Source organism: Phytophthora cinnamomi, assembly GCF_018691715.1.
Source record: "Phytophthora cinnamomi strain GKB4 chromosome Unknown Contig14, whole genome shotgun sequence".
NCBI classification, from domain to species: Eukaryota; Oomycota; class Peronosporomycetes; order Peronosporales; family Peronosporaceae; genus Phytophthora; species Phytophthora cinnamomi.
In genome coordinates this window covers 2,708,855-2,724,324 of record NW_027150947.1, presented here as the reverse complement: position 1 = coordinate 2,724,324, position 15,470 = coordinate 2,708,855, and the positions used below count along the sequence as shown (strand labels likewise).

Here is a 15,470-nt window from a genome sequence, read left to right as displayed (position 1 = left end):
CGGCCTTGGACATCAACGTGTTGTGGCCGTCTTGGACAGGTAACGCCGTTCCAATTGTGCGTTGGGTGCAAGTCCTACGAGTGGTCGGACTCCGACTCGGAGCGCCAAAGTTTCGGCGTCGCTCACAGAAGCGGCAGACGCAGACCTCGGTGACTTTCGTGGATTTGGCGGTTTTCAACGGGGTGTACATGCAGAAATGTGCTGTGTGTTTGGGTGGTCGCGCCACAAGCGTGTGGCTAGCAAGTGGCTGTTTGCTGTTTGTTACATGTACTGTAGGAGTTTCCCACGGCCTACATCTCGGGTTCGCTCAGCGGCATGCTTACGACTGCCGAAACTAGGGGGACACAGCTGCAAACCACAGCGGTGCATAATGAGTTAGTCGTGCGTGCAACAGCCAATTGCACCTTGAGGAAACCCCTACCTGTCCTTGCCGCACACGAAGATGGACACGTTGTCGGCAGCGCCGAGCTCCGAGATGCTCTCCACGTCCACCGCGTACTGGTATTGCACATTCTGTTCGATGAAGCATACACACAGGACAGGACAGACAACGCATCAGCGACGAACAGCAAAAACAACGTGGTGCAGCACGACACTGGTTGTAGACATCTGTCGACTCACGGGAATCACGAGCGGGATCAAAAGCAGGCTCTGCTCGACGCGGTACAGTTCGTGGTCGTAGTGGAAGGCCACGGTGATGTCCGTCACCGCCTTGGTGCCAGCGTTCTGGACGAATTTCAAGACAGGGTTAATGCATTTTAGCTTGGCTCGAGATTAGCCTTGCTCAACACAGCAGCAAACCTGGACATTCAGCTTGATTCGGAAGAACGGACCGATTCCCTGCACTTGCGCGTTCAAGCGAATTGCTGCACCCGTCGAGTACGATACCGGTCCCTGAGCTCATAACAACAGTACATGAAACATTAGCCCCGACCATTTTAAGGTTCTCGGTAGATTTAAGTACCTGTCCGTCTTTGATGATTTTTACATAGGCGCGAGCCGTGGTCAGTCGCAACTTGCACAGGTCACGCTGGAAATGACGATGCATTTCGGTGGCATGATCTCGCTCGCGTTGGGTTTGCTCGACGTACAGGGTTGTCTTCTTGGGGATGTTTAGAGGGATATCTGCAGGCAGTACAAGTTTTCTCGTTAGTGCATTCGATCCAGTAGATCACAAACGACGAGATCTGAAAAGACGGACCTTGCTCCGGAGGAGGGCCCGCTGCCTCAGAAATCGCCTCAAGACTTGCTGTGCGTTTCAGGATCTTCAGCGATAGAGCACCGCTCTTTTGAACAAGCACGAGCGAGGCCTCCTCGCGACCGTACTGACCAAATCGCATCCCAGTCAGCACCGTCTCCGTACTAAGGGTGCACACCTTCACTTTTTCGTTGTACAACGTGACTTCGCCGTTGCGCAAAGCCACAAGAACGCCGCGGGTGTCTTTCGTACGACGAAGGCTGAACGCCTCAAGCGCGACAATGTCGTCGCTCATGGTCAGACTCCAATTTTTCTTCCCCTTGAGGTGATACGACGTGAGTTTGCGGCTCATGGACGCAATCACGATGCTTTTCTCCAGCTGCACCAAGCCGCACGCAGGCGACTCTAACTCGATCACCGACTTCAGCAGCTCTCCATTCTTAATCATGTATACGGAACCATTGCGCGTCGTAATAACCAGTCGGCACTCGACTTCTAGCAACCCGACGGCGACAATTTCCACCGGCACACCCGGCACCTTGATCTGCTGCACCAGCGACGTACCCTGCGGGTCTAGTACGTACACCATGCACCCTTCGGTGGCAACCACTAAGCTGAATCACACAGAAACGATCAGCATCAGTTTAGCTGAGCTGATTGAGTATCCGTTGACCAGGTAGTCTAGCCGTACCAGCTCACTGCGTCTTTGTCATCCATGTTCTTGTTGATAGACGTCATGCAGGTCACACAGGAACGCTCGACTAGGGGGTCGTCCATGAAGCGAGAGACATACTCAGCTTGCTCCTCAATGTTGTCAATTGCCAGCAGGCCTCGCGAACGCTCTGACAGACGAATGCCTAGTCCACTGATTGTAAAAAATCGACAGTTTTAATGTTTTCAGCACATACATCGCACAACACGAAATATCAACCCGTACCGCATGGTTGAAAGCTGTGCAAGTGCGTCTGGTACTTCAATTGTGCACTTCGCCAGTGCCTCCCAAAGTTTCGTCTCCTGGGCATCGATTTCGATCGTGGGTACCGTGAACTTATAATGCGGACGGAAGTTGCGATAGATGAAGATGTATGGGCCCGATGCGACAGCGATCGCTGGGATGCGGGGGCGATTGTTGTCTGCGTTGCCAACAGCAAACGGAGTGCAGCATTAAAGAAATCCATGTGAGGTCGTTGATTTCCGCGTGATGCTACGATATCGGACGCACCAGAGTAAAAGTAGCTCAAGGCTGACGGCACTCCAAGAACTGCTTGCTCTCCATGAAGCGACGACCCTGGAAAATTCAACACAGTGAATTGGGCCCAAACGACACGCAAACTCCTTCTTTTGGTAGTAAGTCTCGCACCTTTGTACATCTTGAGCCGCTGATCTCCGTCAGCAACTACGAGTTTGGCATCACCGTCACCGTAGACATCCACCAGTTGCATGCAACTTGATGCCGCTTTGATCCCAGCTACGGAGTTGTGGTATGCGGAAAGCCATGGACTCTTTACTGCCTTCTTGGCGGATGCGTCGGCAGCCATAGCTGGCACGTCCTTCTCAGTGTCTTCTGTCGCCGACATCGCTTGAGTTCGCTGCAACACGAAGAAGTCACAAGTAGTGAACTACTAGCGTCGATCCAGTCAAGTAGTGTCGTGAAGAGGCACTTGGTGCTGAAAGGTTGGATCTCAAAATGTCCTGGCACGATGAAAACAGAGGCTGGTTGAATAGTTACCTTGTTCGATTAGCAAATAAATGGCAATAACTCACTACTGTCACCTAGACACGCCGTTGCCTGCTAAACTTTACGAAATGCTGCGCTTGCGCTTGGCAAAATGGCTGGCTGGCGAGCCTAATAAATTACTGAACTGGTCGACGTCCTCGACTGACCGGGTATCCAGCACCTGCGGCACACACCACGACAATAAAATCAGCACAAATTCCACCGTACCGCAGAAGGCACAACAGTGCTTGCCAAGTGAAGCAGATCGTACCATAAATCGGTTCGAAACGCGATCGTAGTGCCTCCAGATCACCGACTCATCGACCACCGGCACGCGGATGATACCGCGGTGGTAGCTGTCCGGGATCAGTCCGCAACGGCACGTGCTCAGCGACGTGCAGCGTCCTACGCGTCGAATAGGCACCCACAGCGAGCCGCAGGCCTCGAGGAAGTCGGGCTCAAACTCGCATCCAGTGCACACGACGTTGACGGCAAGCACAGCGAACTCGAACATCTGCAGCTCGACTAGCTGACTCGTCAAGGACGGATGCACGTCCACACCATTGACCGCCAGCACCACCGGTGCCAACTGCTTCACGCGAGCTGCATCAGCCTCTTCAAGCCTGTGCTGGCTGGCAACGGGGCCGACGCCGAATATCGTGCCCTGGGCGCCGCCCTTCATGCGCACCTCCAGCTCCTGCAGGTCCACGGTCAGCGGCTGCGCGCGCAGGTTCTGCACCACCACGCGCAGCTGGATGTACTGCGCTCCGGCCGCGGAGAGCACCTGGCAGTTGGAGCTGTGCGCCACCGTCATCCACACGTCGGCGCCCTCGTCTCGGCCGCGGCCCCACACGATCTGGTGCTGCTCACACCCGAAACGCTTCTCTGTCAGTCTCCGCAATCACTCAGCCTGCTACAGCAGTCCATACAGGCGCTCGCACCTTGGTCGTGTACTTGCCGCGCGGCAGGTAGCGCGCGCGGTCCAGGTACAGGTACAGTTCGTAGAAGCTTGCGGTGCCCGTGCTGCGCTTGAGGCGCTCGGGGCGCGGCAGCAGCCAGCGCGCGACGCACAGGCGGCGCCAGATGACGTCGCTGGAGCACACGGCGCACCACCACGAGTTCACGTGGCTGCGTAGAGGGGGAGGAGACGTTCAGTCAGTGTGGAGTAGTCAGCGGTCAGTGCAGTGCAGTAACAGCAACGCACATGGCGGCCTGCAGGTCGGCGGGCGACAGGAAGCCGGCCACGTAGTGCACGAGGTCGTCCGTCATGAGGTCCGCGGCGCTCCCCATGGCCACAGTGCCGGATAGAGAATGGGAATAGAATCGGGACGACTGCAACTTGCATTGGCGCGCAGCGGGTGTGATGGAGCTTCCTTCGGCGCCATTTGATGCCCAATGAGCTCGTCGACAGGTGTGATGCCTGTCGACGAGCTCATTGGGCATAAAAGCGCATCGCGCTAGTCGCGGGCATCGCGACGTCGGGGGTGTACCGTATTACTCCTGTCCTAAGCGAACGCGGAACATTTTTATAGCCAATACCGGTGCAGTATTTTTAGCATATGTTGAGGAGAGACTACTCCGTAAATCGGAGCTTAGGGTGGCTAAATATAATCAGGACGGTAGATCTTCTCTCATTCCTCGATAGTTTCGGCAATGACTCGAGCTCGTACGACTGGAAATGGCAAAAGGCAGAAGACGTACACACGCATAGCAGTGGACTACATCCGCAAGATTAAAGTGCTCGACAGGCTGGCTAAAGATGTCACAGTGGGAGCCCTAATTGACGAGTTCTACCCTTCCATCAGCAAGGCCGAGTGAAAGCGGAAGCAGAGGCAGATATCTAAGTGGAAGCAACAAGCGGGGTTTATTGAAGATATGTGTGATGATGGCAAAGTCCACTTGCAACATTCCGCAGGAGCGGCGATGCTACTATCCTCTCAGCCGATGCTGAAAAGGACCTCGTCTTGAGGCTGAACTCCATGCGGAAGAGGGCTGCCTGTATCGGCACAAATGTTGAGGTTCAAAGCGTTAGAGGTGGCCGAAGATGAAGGTATTTCTGACGAGATATTTTTTGTGTCGTACTTTTGGAGACGACGCTTTCTACGCAGACATAAACTATCGATTCGCGCAAGGACACACCAAGGACAAACAAACACCGGCTGACGCAGCGACCGCATGGGTGAAATTTGTAGAAGAGAGTAGAGGTGTCACCTGCAAGAACAAGATCACTAAAGTTTCAACGCCGACCAGACAGGTATGTAATGTAGCCTATCGGTGCCTTCAGGAAACAGCCTAACCCGTTGTGTGTTGCGATAGCTGTTTTCTTCGAATACCTCCCTCGCAAGACCATCACGACGCGAGGGGAGAAGACCGTGTGTGTAACGGGGTTACACGCACAAGTGGCTTGTAGCCACTTGTGCTTTTAACAGATAAGATATCTGTTAAAAGTTTTAGATACTTCCTCACCTTGGTGTGAGTCACACCAATGGATACATTGAAGTGGGCCACCACAATGAGTGGTCCACACCTACCCAAAGATCCTATTGGTAGAAAGCAGCATCTTTCTACCAATTAGAGACGTGCATATTGGTGGGGCTCTGACAGCCAGCCGCTGTCAACCCCTTTCATAGATGATAAACAGTTTTAGAAGTTTTACCTGATCTAAGTCACTTGGAGTCTTATCTGATTTAAATTATATTTGTGTATTCAAATATAATTAACTTAAGTAATTACTAAGTACTTACGCTTCCTCATACACGTTGCGCAACGTGTAAGCTAAAGTAGTGAGTCAAGTTAGACCCACTACAGTGTGGGTCAAGTGTAGCGGTAAAGATAAAGAGAGTACTACTGCGATGCTGTTAGCCGATTGGCATGGAAACAAGCAAGAACTCTTCATTGTATTCAAGACTGGTGAGTCTCGGTACAAACACATACAAAATGAGAACATCGCACAGCGGCACGGTTTCAGTACACGGTTGTGGAAGGAAATCTCTCGTCTACAATGGAAGCATACCTGTCAGATCTACGGGGACCCGTCAGTGTGGTGGAATGCTCCGATCTCTCACTCAAGTTTTTAGACTTCCATTTTGGTCACAGAACCGACATGGAGGAGACAGCGCTGCTACTATGGGACGATTTCTAGGGGCACTGGACCGAAGAGGTGAAAACCTACGCGGCATCCATAAACGTCATCCTGTTCAAAGCTCCCCCGCACTGCACTTACATTTGTTAGCCTACCAACGCGACATGGAATCAGCCATTCAAGACGCGGTTACGCCGACGCTGGCTTGACTACCTTCGAACCCAGATTACAGAACATCATGTCCAAGAGAGACAGCGCGTTGACGAAGCGCACAAAGTTTCAGTGCCGGGCAGAAATGGGAATAGAATCAGGACGACTGCAACATGCATTGGCCCGCAGCGCGTGTGATAGAGCTTCCTTCAGCGCCATTTGGTGCTCTGTACACGTTTACCGTATTCCTTATATTCTAGTCGCGGAGCGATCAGACTGTCGTTTAGACGGTCTGACCGCTCCGCGCGGGTCCCTTACGCTACGTTTGCGGGTGGACATAAAGGTATAGGGTCTGCGCTGGCGTCACCATCATCAAGAGCATCGCCGAGATTAGCTGGGATCCTCGAAGCGTTTGAAGTGGCTGACCGCCTTGGTTTGATTCGCCGCTCGGAAAATTGCGTAATAAGTTATTGCAATAGCACGATTTGCAATAATAAATATCGGAATATATGGAAATATTGGTAGGGTCGGAACGGTGTAATGGGTTGTTAATGACTCTACCGATCCATGCACAGGGGTTCGGGTCCTGCACCCGTCAAGAAGCTGGTGGCTGTCACTAGGACTATTGTCCTGGCTTGGGTCCCTCGTCAATCATAAATTAGCTGGCAACGGACATAGACAGTTCACCAGTGGACATGCGTTTTTGTTTTTTTATGTCAGATACCCTTCAATATCCGATATATGTAGTAGCTTGCCGATTTATAAATTGTAAAGGTGTCAGATAAAAAAGCTATATCGCGCTAGTCGCGGTCATCGCGACGTTGGGGGATTGGACGAAATCCGTTGGGTGTATTGGCCAATGCACGCGCTGCATATCAAGCCAGAAAAGAGGCGAGTGGGACGCGGCTCGTCCCTGCGCGTGAATGGGTACACTGTACCATCTGCTTGTGTGCGCCACACAACGCCTGCGTCGAGGCAACTTTCAAGGAACCCGGCAGGAAGAGTTACGCCTACAAGGCGATTTGCGTCGAGCAGTGCGCGGCCCCGGTCATTGGGCATAAAGCGCCTGCCGCCTCTCTCCTCGCGTTCTCCGGGCGCCAGCGCGCAGCACGGGGCTGCCTCGCTTCTCTCCCTCCCGCTCCCTCTCACTCCACAGGCGGACCGCACTGGACGACAGCAGCGCAGGATCGCGAGCCGACGGCAAGGGGATCCCATCTGGTCTGATCGTCGACGGTTGGCTCGCCGTCGCAGCGCACAGGCACAGCACACAATAGGCAACAGGCAGCAGCGAGTCGCCAGCGACGCGCGGATGAATCAGGGCGCGGCGGTGCCCCCAGTGGCGCCTGCAGCAGCTGCAGCGGCGGCGGCGGCGGCCCCCGACGCCGCGCAAGACAAGGACGCGGCCGCCGCCCACGCCGCGGACTGGAGCGACTCGGCCGACAACTCGAACTCGCAGGACGACGAGTTCCTGCCGCAGGCGCAGGGCCCGTCGCTCTCGTACGAGCGCAAGATCCGCCTGCACAAGTACGCGGAGAACCGCGCGCGGTCGTGCCTCGGGCTGCTGGCCGACTCGAGCAACGCGCTGTGGAAGGTGCACGACTGCAAGAACGACATCGGCGTGTACAAGCCCAGCTCGGACTGGTCCGAGTCCGTCTCGGCCAAGGCCGTGGTGTTCGCCAACGCGGCGTTCCCGAACGTGCTCAAGACCATCTACGACCTCAAGACCTCGGACAAGTTCAAGCTCTTCATGCGCAAGATCCTGGGCGACATGTTCCTGGACGCTGAGGTGCTCGAGGACCTCAACGGCACGGGCGTCTACCCGAGCGCCAACCCGCCGCGCGACGCGCGCGAGATGTACAAGCAAGCGGCCATTAAGTGGTGGGCCATCAAGTCGGGCACACTGGCTAGCAAGTCCTCCGACTTCTACGTGCTGGAGGTAGGTGCACCTTGACTGCGATGCAGCAACCGAGTCGCGACGTGGCGCGCGGCATCTCTTCGATATTCCAGCCGTTACTCGCTGTGCTGGCCACATGACGAGCGGGCCTTCAACTGACGATGTATGCTGCTGTGCTTGTGTGGTGGGTTGGTTGATTGGCAGTACATTGGCATCGAGACGTCGGGCGGGGACATCGTGGCGTGCTATTTGTTTCAGGAATCGCTGGCGGAAGTGGGCGGCATGCCGCACATCCAGGGCAACAACTTGGAGCGGTCTCAGTTCGATGCGCTGATCTGCAAGTTCGAGCGCACGTCCTCGCCGGACTACAAGGACGACTTTGTTACGATTTCCATCGCGTTCCAGCGGCCTCCGCCCATGGTTAGCCTTTTCCGCAGCAACCCCGCGGTGGAGATGGTTACCCAGCTTGCTCGTGGCCTACGCGATTTGCTTGAGGACCCGCCTGAACTGCAGGAGATCTCTGTTGTTAAGACCTCCGCTTGGGTGAAAGACAAGTACGTTGAGTCACCTCCTGCCGGTAGCGGGTACATCGTCCTGTTGCACGTATTCGGCTTACTTAATGAGCATTCCTCTCCACCTTGCCTTGACACAGAGAACGTCGCTTCTGCGTGCTTTGCAATCGGCGCTTTTCGCCGATCTTCCGGCGGCGCCACCACTGCAGGACGTGCGGCGAAGTGATCTGCTGGGCCTGCAGTAGCACCATCCGCGTGCCCTCGATCAGCTTCACGCACAATGACACAGGTAAGCAAGTGTTGTCGCGCCACCAGCCGAGTATCCGCGTGTGCAGCAAGTGCGTGGTGTCCCACCATCGCTCGAAGAGTGGGAGGGAGCTGAATAACCAAGAGGACTTTAAGGATTGGATCCAACGCAGCACCGAGCAGCAGCAGCTCGCTGCAGGCGTCGAGGCGGGCGGCGGAGTGCAGCAGCTTCGCCTGCCTAGCCCTTCGCACTCGCAGGACCTGTCGGGGGCTCTGGAAACCCCGCACGACGAGAAGGAGCAAGTTCCCAGCTCCAAGGAGGAGCGCATGCCTCGTAAGTACCGACGCATCAGCTTGGACAATGAAGATGAGGAAAAAGAGGATGGAAACAGCCGCCCTCACCAGTATCGTGAACGTCCAGATACCATTGATGATCGGGAGCGCCGCGATTCGAACTTGCGGACGTCACGCAAAATCTCTAGCGGAAAGCAGCGCCAAAGCAACATGCAGCTACCGCAGCGCCACAGCTACGGAGAACAGGCAGCTCGCGGTTCTAAGCATATGCGCCGGGTACGTCGATCTCACTCCGAAGTCAGTGTTGACCGCGCAACTGGCCACGGCCGAGGTAACCAGCTGAGTGTGGCCAAGCCTGTTACCACAAAAAGCTCTGGTAACAGAGGCCGCCCCACCAGTGCTGGTCGTCGTGGACCTTCGCAGGACCCAGTGCGGCAGTCTGTGCCACCGAGTCATGATAACCAGGAGGAGGAAGCAGAGCGGCGATCAAGTTCTATGGAGAGATTGCCTGTACAAAACAGTAGCAGCTACGTTCATGCTGCATCTGCGTGGGCTACAAACAAGACAGAAGTTCTCGCTATGACTGGGGCTTTTCAGGAACTGATGACAAAACTCGGGGGCGATGTCCATTTCGTGGTTGTGGGCTTCTCCACTGGTTTTAGTGCTGAAGTAATTGTCAATCTACTCCGACAGCTAGCTCCAGGGGTGCCTTACATCGGCGGTACAATCGCTCGTGGCATGTGTGACGAGAACGCATGGGTGTCTGTAAATCGGCACAATGATGAAGGGCTAGTCACTCTATGGGGTGTGAATGACCCCCACGGTATTTACTCCGTTGTCCACGCAGAGTATTCGCAGAGCGATGCACACGAAAAGACGTATGCTGCGGCGAAAACTGCATTTGCGCGAGTGGCTGGTGATGTCGATGCTGGTGAAAAACCAGCGTTCATTGCAACGTATGCATGCCCGCTCTTTGTGGAACACGCGATTGATGGTATCCGCGAGGCAATTCACTGCCCGATTATCGGTGGATGCTCTTCAGATGCTACACGGCACGGTGAGGGCGAAGTATCGGTGTCTTGGATTCAAATCAGTAGTAGCAGCAGTTCGGACTACACAAAAAGTGTTCGTGACGGGCGAGGTGACTGGACCGAAATGGGCATAGCATTTGCGCTTTGCTTTCCGAGTGTGGAGACGTACGTCAGCTGGTTCAGCGGCTACAGTCCGGTTGGAGTAAATAGTGAATACTGCATGGGCACAGTGACGAAAGCATCGAACAAAACTATCTACGAGATTGACTGCAAACCAGCGGCGGAAGTTTATCAAGAGGTAATGTCTCGCTGATGTACCCCGCGGGTAGTATTTGTTGCCACTTACAAGTTTTGACTCGTTTCTGTGTGAATAAATGTGTTGGTCCTGCAGTGGCTTGACGTAGCGTCAGACAAGAGTCAGACTGAGCTTTCTTCGATCGGGTTCCCTCGGCTCGGCAGTCTGCACCCACTAGGCACTACGATCGACTTTGTGTCGAACCAAATGGAGATCGACCGCAGCATCGACGTAAACTCTTCCTCCTCGCTATGCTCGATGCAGTCAAGCGATTGGTCGAAGCTAATCAACATGACGGCAGTGATCACTGGCATCAACGAGGATGGCTCACTGAGCACGACCAGCTCAGTTGCCTCCGGTACGAACGTTGTGCTGATGGAGACTTCCGCGCAGTCTTTGAAGACTGCGATCAACAAGGTTTGTATTGCCGCACCGCAACGTTTTGGGAGAAAGATATCTAACCGCCTTGTTGCTGGACGTTGTTATTTATCCAGATGGGGGCGCAAGCCGTGGAAAGCAACAAATTCTACATCCACGAGACGATCGGCTGCCTGATGTTCCTGTCCGCCGGAGTGCAAGCTCTGTTGGGCCACAAGAGCATGGCCGAGATGGTGCGTTGCTGCTACAACTGTGTACACTTGACGCTGTTGAATGAACTTCTAATTTGATGCACGTGTATCGCGACGACCACAGGTTGGCGCGTATAAAGACTGGTCAGGCGGCGCGTCGCTCATGGGCATGACGACGTTCGGCGAGATCGGGCACCTGCCCAACTCGAACGATTTCCCGCACTACGACTCGCTCATGTTCGGCGCCATCATCTTCTCGAAGCGCAAACGAAAAGAGTACCTCTACTTCTAAGGCCTCTCCACCTGCCTCTCCCCCAGAAGGACAGCAAACCCCGCTTAGTGTCCACTTTTGTCCTCCAAAATGTCGACATCTTTTCCGTCCATTTCTGCCTTCCCTTTTCGTCCAATCCTGTGCCCGCGATCCACATTATTACCCAATGGCCAGATTGGAAACCGCCGCCCGCCACGGATTCCTCCATTATCCAATTTCGTCGCCATGGCGCAAGACGCCGCGAGTCCCAGTCGCCACCGGCGGCGGCGCAGCCGCAGCCGCAGCCGCAGCGCGCGCGCGTCCTCCCGCCGCCACGGTGCGTCTTCCTCTTCTTCGTCGTCACGTCGCAAGCGCTCTCGCTCCCGCTCCCGCTCGGCGTCGGCGTCCAGCGGCGCGTCGCGCTCCAGATCTCGCTCTCGGGAGCGGCGCCGCGCCTCCAAGGCGGGCGACAAGCACCGCAGGAAGCGCGCCAAGAGCGACCGGCGCGAGCGGCGCCGCTCGCCGTCTTACTCGAGGTCGCGCAGCCGCTCGCCCAGGCGCAAGGCCCGGAGGGACAAGAGCCGCCGCAAGAGCAGCCGCCGTAGCCGCAGCAGAAGCCGCAGCAGGCGCAGGAGGCCCGAGGCCACGGAGGAGGAGCAGAAGCAGCAGAAGGAGCCCAAGCGAGACGAAGCCGCTGCAGCCGAGGTGAAGGCCGCGGAGAAGGAGCAGAGCGACCAGAACCAGGAGAAGAAGAGGCCCGCGGCGCCGCCTGCGGCCAAGAGCGGCGGCGCCACGCTCAAGAAGTTCAGGTTCAGCGGCATCTCCTTGAAGGTGGGAGCTCCTGCGGCGCCGAAGAAGAAGCCGGCGCCGTTCTTCAACGCGCTGAACGGAGCGGCGAGCAAGCCGCCGCTGAACGGCGAGAAGGCGGCGGAGAAGGAGGCGCGCGAGCGGCAGAAGCTGCGGATCGAGGAGCAGAAGAAGGAGGAGAAGGCCAAGTTTCTCGCCGACGAGGACGCGGTCCCCAAGCAGTTGGCGCTCTGGACGCCGGTGGATGAAGAGAAAGGTGAAACTGCGGAGCAGAAGAAGCAGCGGGAGCAGCAAGAGGCACTGCAGCGGGAACGAGTGCAGAAGGTCGTGGAGGAGGTGGACCCGCTGGACGCCTACATGGCCGGCTTGGTGGACGTCAACGGTCGATCGCGCGCGAACCCTGCGGCCAATGTGATCTCCCAGTCGGAGATCGAAGCCAAGGGCAAAATCAATATTTATGGCACGTTCTTGCCGCCGGATGCTGCAGAGCAGTCGGGCGCGACCGCCTCAACGCTGTCGGCTGAGCCCAAGACCGCAACTAGCAAGGCACAGGAGACACCAGAAGAACGCGAAGCGCGTGAAGAGCGTGAGCTCAAGGAGTTCATGCGAGCGATTAAGGAGAAGCGAGAACAAGAAGAGAAGAAGGCTGCAGATGCTGAAGCTGCATCTACGAATAAAGCCAATGGCGTAAGACCAGAGGTGGAAGAGGATCCGATGTTGAAGAAGGATGCTACGGGACGTATCTACCAGGGATTCGAAGAAGATATTATCGGCGAAGACTCCGAGCTGGTGGACCAGCGCTCAGCACTTGAGATCTTGCAAGAGCAGCAAAAGAAGAAGGAGATCAAACCTGTGAATCACTCGACGATGAACTATATCCCATTCCAGAAGAAATTTTATGTGGTTCCGAAGGAGATCAAGGACTTATCAGAGGAAGACGTAGAAGCCCAACGCAAAGAATTTGAAATCAAGGTGCGTGGAAAGAGTTGCCCGCGCCCACTGCAAAAGTGGACGCAATGCGGCTTTAGCGTGCGGATGCTTCAACTGATCAAGAAACACGGATACGAAGAACCGTTTGCGATCCAAAAGCAGGCACTGCCTGCAATTATGTCGGGACGTGATGTGATCGGCATTGCCAAAACGGGTTCAGGCAAAACGTTGGCCTTCCTCCTCCCCATGTTCCGTCACATTCTTGCTCAACCCCCGCTTCAAGAAAATGAGGGCCCGATTGGTATCATCATGGCACCAGCTCGAGAACTTGCCCAACAAATTTACGTGGAGACCCGGAAGTTTTCAAAGGGTCTTGGATTGCGAGCTACGGCTGTTTACGGAGGATCCTCTGTCTCTGAACAGATCGCTAACCTGAAACGCGGCTCGGACATCGTTATTTGCACCCCAGGGCGCATGATCGATATTCTATGCATGAGTGCGGGAAAAATGGTATCGCTGCAGCGAGTAACGTACGTGGTGCTCGACGAAGCCGATCGCATGTTTGATATGGGTTTTGAACCACAGATTACGAAGATTATGATGAACATCCGGCCAGATCGTCAAACATTATTGTTTTCAGCAACTTTCCCTCGCTCGGTGGAATCTCTTGCGCGCAAAGTCCTGCGAAAACCGGTCGAAATTACTGTGGGCACGCGCAGCACGGCGTCGGGTGACATCACGCAATACGTTGAAGTGCGCGAAGAGGATGACAAGTTTATGAGACTGCTCCAGCTCCTGGGTCTGTGGTACGAAAAGGGAAATATTCTCGTGTTTGTGAACAAACAACAAGCATGCGACCAAATCTTCCAGGACCTGATGAAGGCTGGATACCCGGCGCTATCTCTTCATGGTACGTCACGAGATCGATTCGGTCGCTGATGGATTTACATGCTTACGTATTGGTTTTGAATTATATCCCAACAGGTGGCAAAGATCAAGTTGATCGAGATTACACCATCGATGACTTCAAACGGAAGGTGCGGACCGTGATGGTGGCGACGTCTGTCGCTGGTCGAGGTCTTGACGTGAAGGATTTGGTTCTTGTCATCAATTACCATTGTCCCAATCACATGGAAGACTATGTCCATCGTGTGGGACGAACCGGACGAGCTGGACGAAAGGGTACAGCCTACACCTTCATCTCTCCAGATGTACGTTGCCGTATTCTGTGTGGATTGTTTTGCTAGATATCGTATTTTAGCGATCCTAACCAATTTTATGCGTGCAATGATAGGAGGAGGAATACTCGGTTGATCTCGTGAAGGCGCTTGAAAACGCTAAACAAACTGTCCCGGCCGAACTGACGGCACTCGCAGAAGGATTCAAGGAGAAGGTACGAAAGCTGCTGGTTCAGTTAGCATGTAGCTCTGCCTCGTTGCTAATTTCTATTTCTTGTGATTTTTCAGGTTAAACGCGGCGAAGCAAGGTATCACGGCAGTGGCTTTAAGGGCAAAGGCTTCACGTTCGATGATACAGAACGGAATGAGACCCAGCGCACAGCAGATCTTCAAAGACGCCAATACGAATTGGACCAGGGCATTTTGGTTGAGGTAATTGTCTCTTGAACGGTATCCTGCTACGCCAAACTGGTACTGATATGCTTCTGTCGTTCGAATTTGCAGGATAATGCCACCGCCGATGATGACGATGCGGATGAGCCTAGCAAGGAGAGCTCTGGTACTGCGACTGACAAACCGTCGCTGCCTGCTGCGGTGAAGCAGCTACCTGTCGACAGCGAAGCAATGTCTGCTTTCATCAAAGCACAGAAAATCATCCAGAATTTGGATCTGCAGTATAAGGGCGGCGACGGCAGTTCTGGTGACAACCACTTTGTCGAGGAGCTCGAGATTAATGACTATCCTCAGCAGGCTCGCTGGAAGGTCACCCAGAAAGAGGCGAGTGACTCGGTGGCAGAGCTCACTGGTGCAGCAGTTATCGCAAGAGGGTCGTACATTCCGGCGGGTCGCAAGCCGAATCCGTCAGAACGGAAACTGTACCTGGTACGTCTAAATGTTTCGCGGAATGGTAACGTTTGTCCTTACCCCCAGCTAATTGATATTAATTGTGTGCATGTAGGCCATCGAGGGTCCAACGCAGTCTTCCGTTATCGAGGCCAGGCGGGAGCTGCAACGCATCTTGGACGAAACGACGATGCAAGTCGGTCTGGGTGGCGACAAATACGGGAAGTACAGTCTGTAATACCTCTAAGCAGCGAGTTCATGGGTTGCTGCCCCTGTTGAGCTTCATTTACAATAGACCCCACGGCTGGTGCATCCGCGGCAAACGACCGTGGCGGCTACGCTTCTTTCCAACGAGCACAAGGTAAGAGGAGATTGGTGAACTCTAGCGAATATCGGCACAGTCTCATCTTTATAAATGATTTCAGCTCGTCCTTCGGGAATGAACACAATCGACACCACGAGAGAACTTCTTAT

General features: G+C 54.7%; 3 protein-coding genes across 4 annotated transcripts; 2 read left to right on the top strand and 1 right to left on the bottom strand.

The window, feature by feature from the left end:
* Positions 1–290: 290 nt before the first annotated feature.
* Positions 291–4,205, bottom strand: IUM83_01543 (bardet-Biedl syndrome 1 family protein; the record flags this gene model as incomplete). Its single annotated transcript, XM_067925406.1, has 13 exons — positions 291–348; positions 422–513; positions 622–726; positions 802–894; positions 965–1,125; positions 1,202–1,763; positions 1,898–2,055; positions 2,421–2,486; positions 2,559–2,644; positions 3,083–3,096; positions 3,187–3,777; positions 3,857–4,043; positions 4,120–4,205. 13 exons carry the CDS (start codon positions 4,203–4,205, stop codon positions 291–293), a joined length of 2,259 nt encoding a protein of 752 aa, XP_067797066.1.
* Positions 4,206–7,456: 3,251 nt separating this feature from the next.
* On the top strand, positions 7,457–11,280 carry IUM83_01542 (the record flags this gene model as incomplete). 2 transcript variants are annotated; one of them, XM_067925405.1, is made up of 6 exons in its annotated part: positions 7,457–8,083; positions 8,246–8,595; positions 9,042–9,133; positions 10,535–10,836; positions 10,914–10,991; positions 11,113–11,280. In XM_067925405.1, the coding sequence occupies 6 exons, from the start codon at positions 7,457–7,459 to the stop codon at positions 11,278–11,280; spliced, it is 1,617 nt and encodes a 538-aa protein (XP_067797064.1). The 2 variants fall into 2 exon arrangements, with proteins under 2 accessions (XP_067797064.1, XP_067797065.1); XM_067925404.1 differs by having other exon boundaries at positions 8,694–9,369; positions 10,516–10,836; positions 10,914–11,030.
* Positions 11,281–11,484: 204 nt separating this feature from the next.
* IUM83_01541 (DEAD-box ATP-dependent RNA helicase 42) lies at positions 11,485–15,439 on the top strand (the record flags this gene model as incomplete). The annotated part of the gene is made up of 8 exons (XM_067925403.1): positions 11,485–13,885; positions 13,960–14,186; positions 14,270–14,368; positions 14,442–14,585; positions 14,658–15,035; positions 15,112–15,192; positions 15,292–15,357; positions 15,422–15,439. The coding sequence occupies 8 exons, from the start codon at positions 11,485–11,487 to the stop codon at positions 15,437–15,439; spliced, it is 3,414 nt and encodes a 1,137-aa protein (XP_067797063.1).
* Positions 15,440–15,470: the final 31 nt, after the last annotated feature.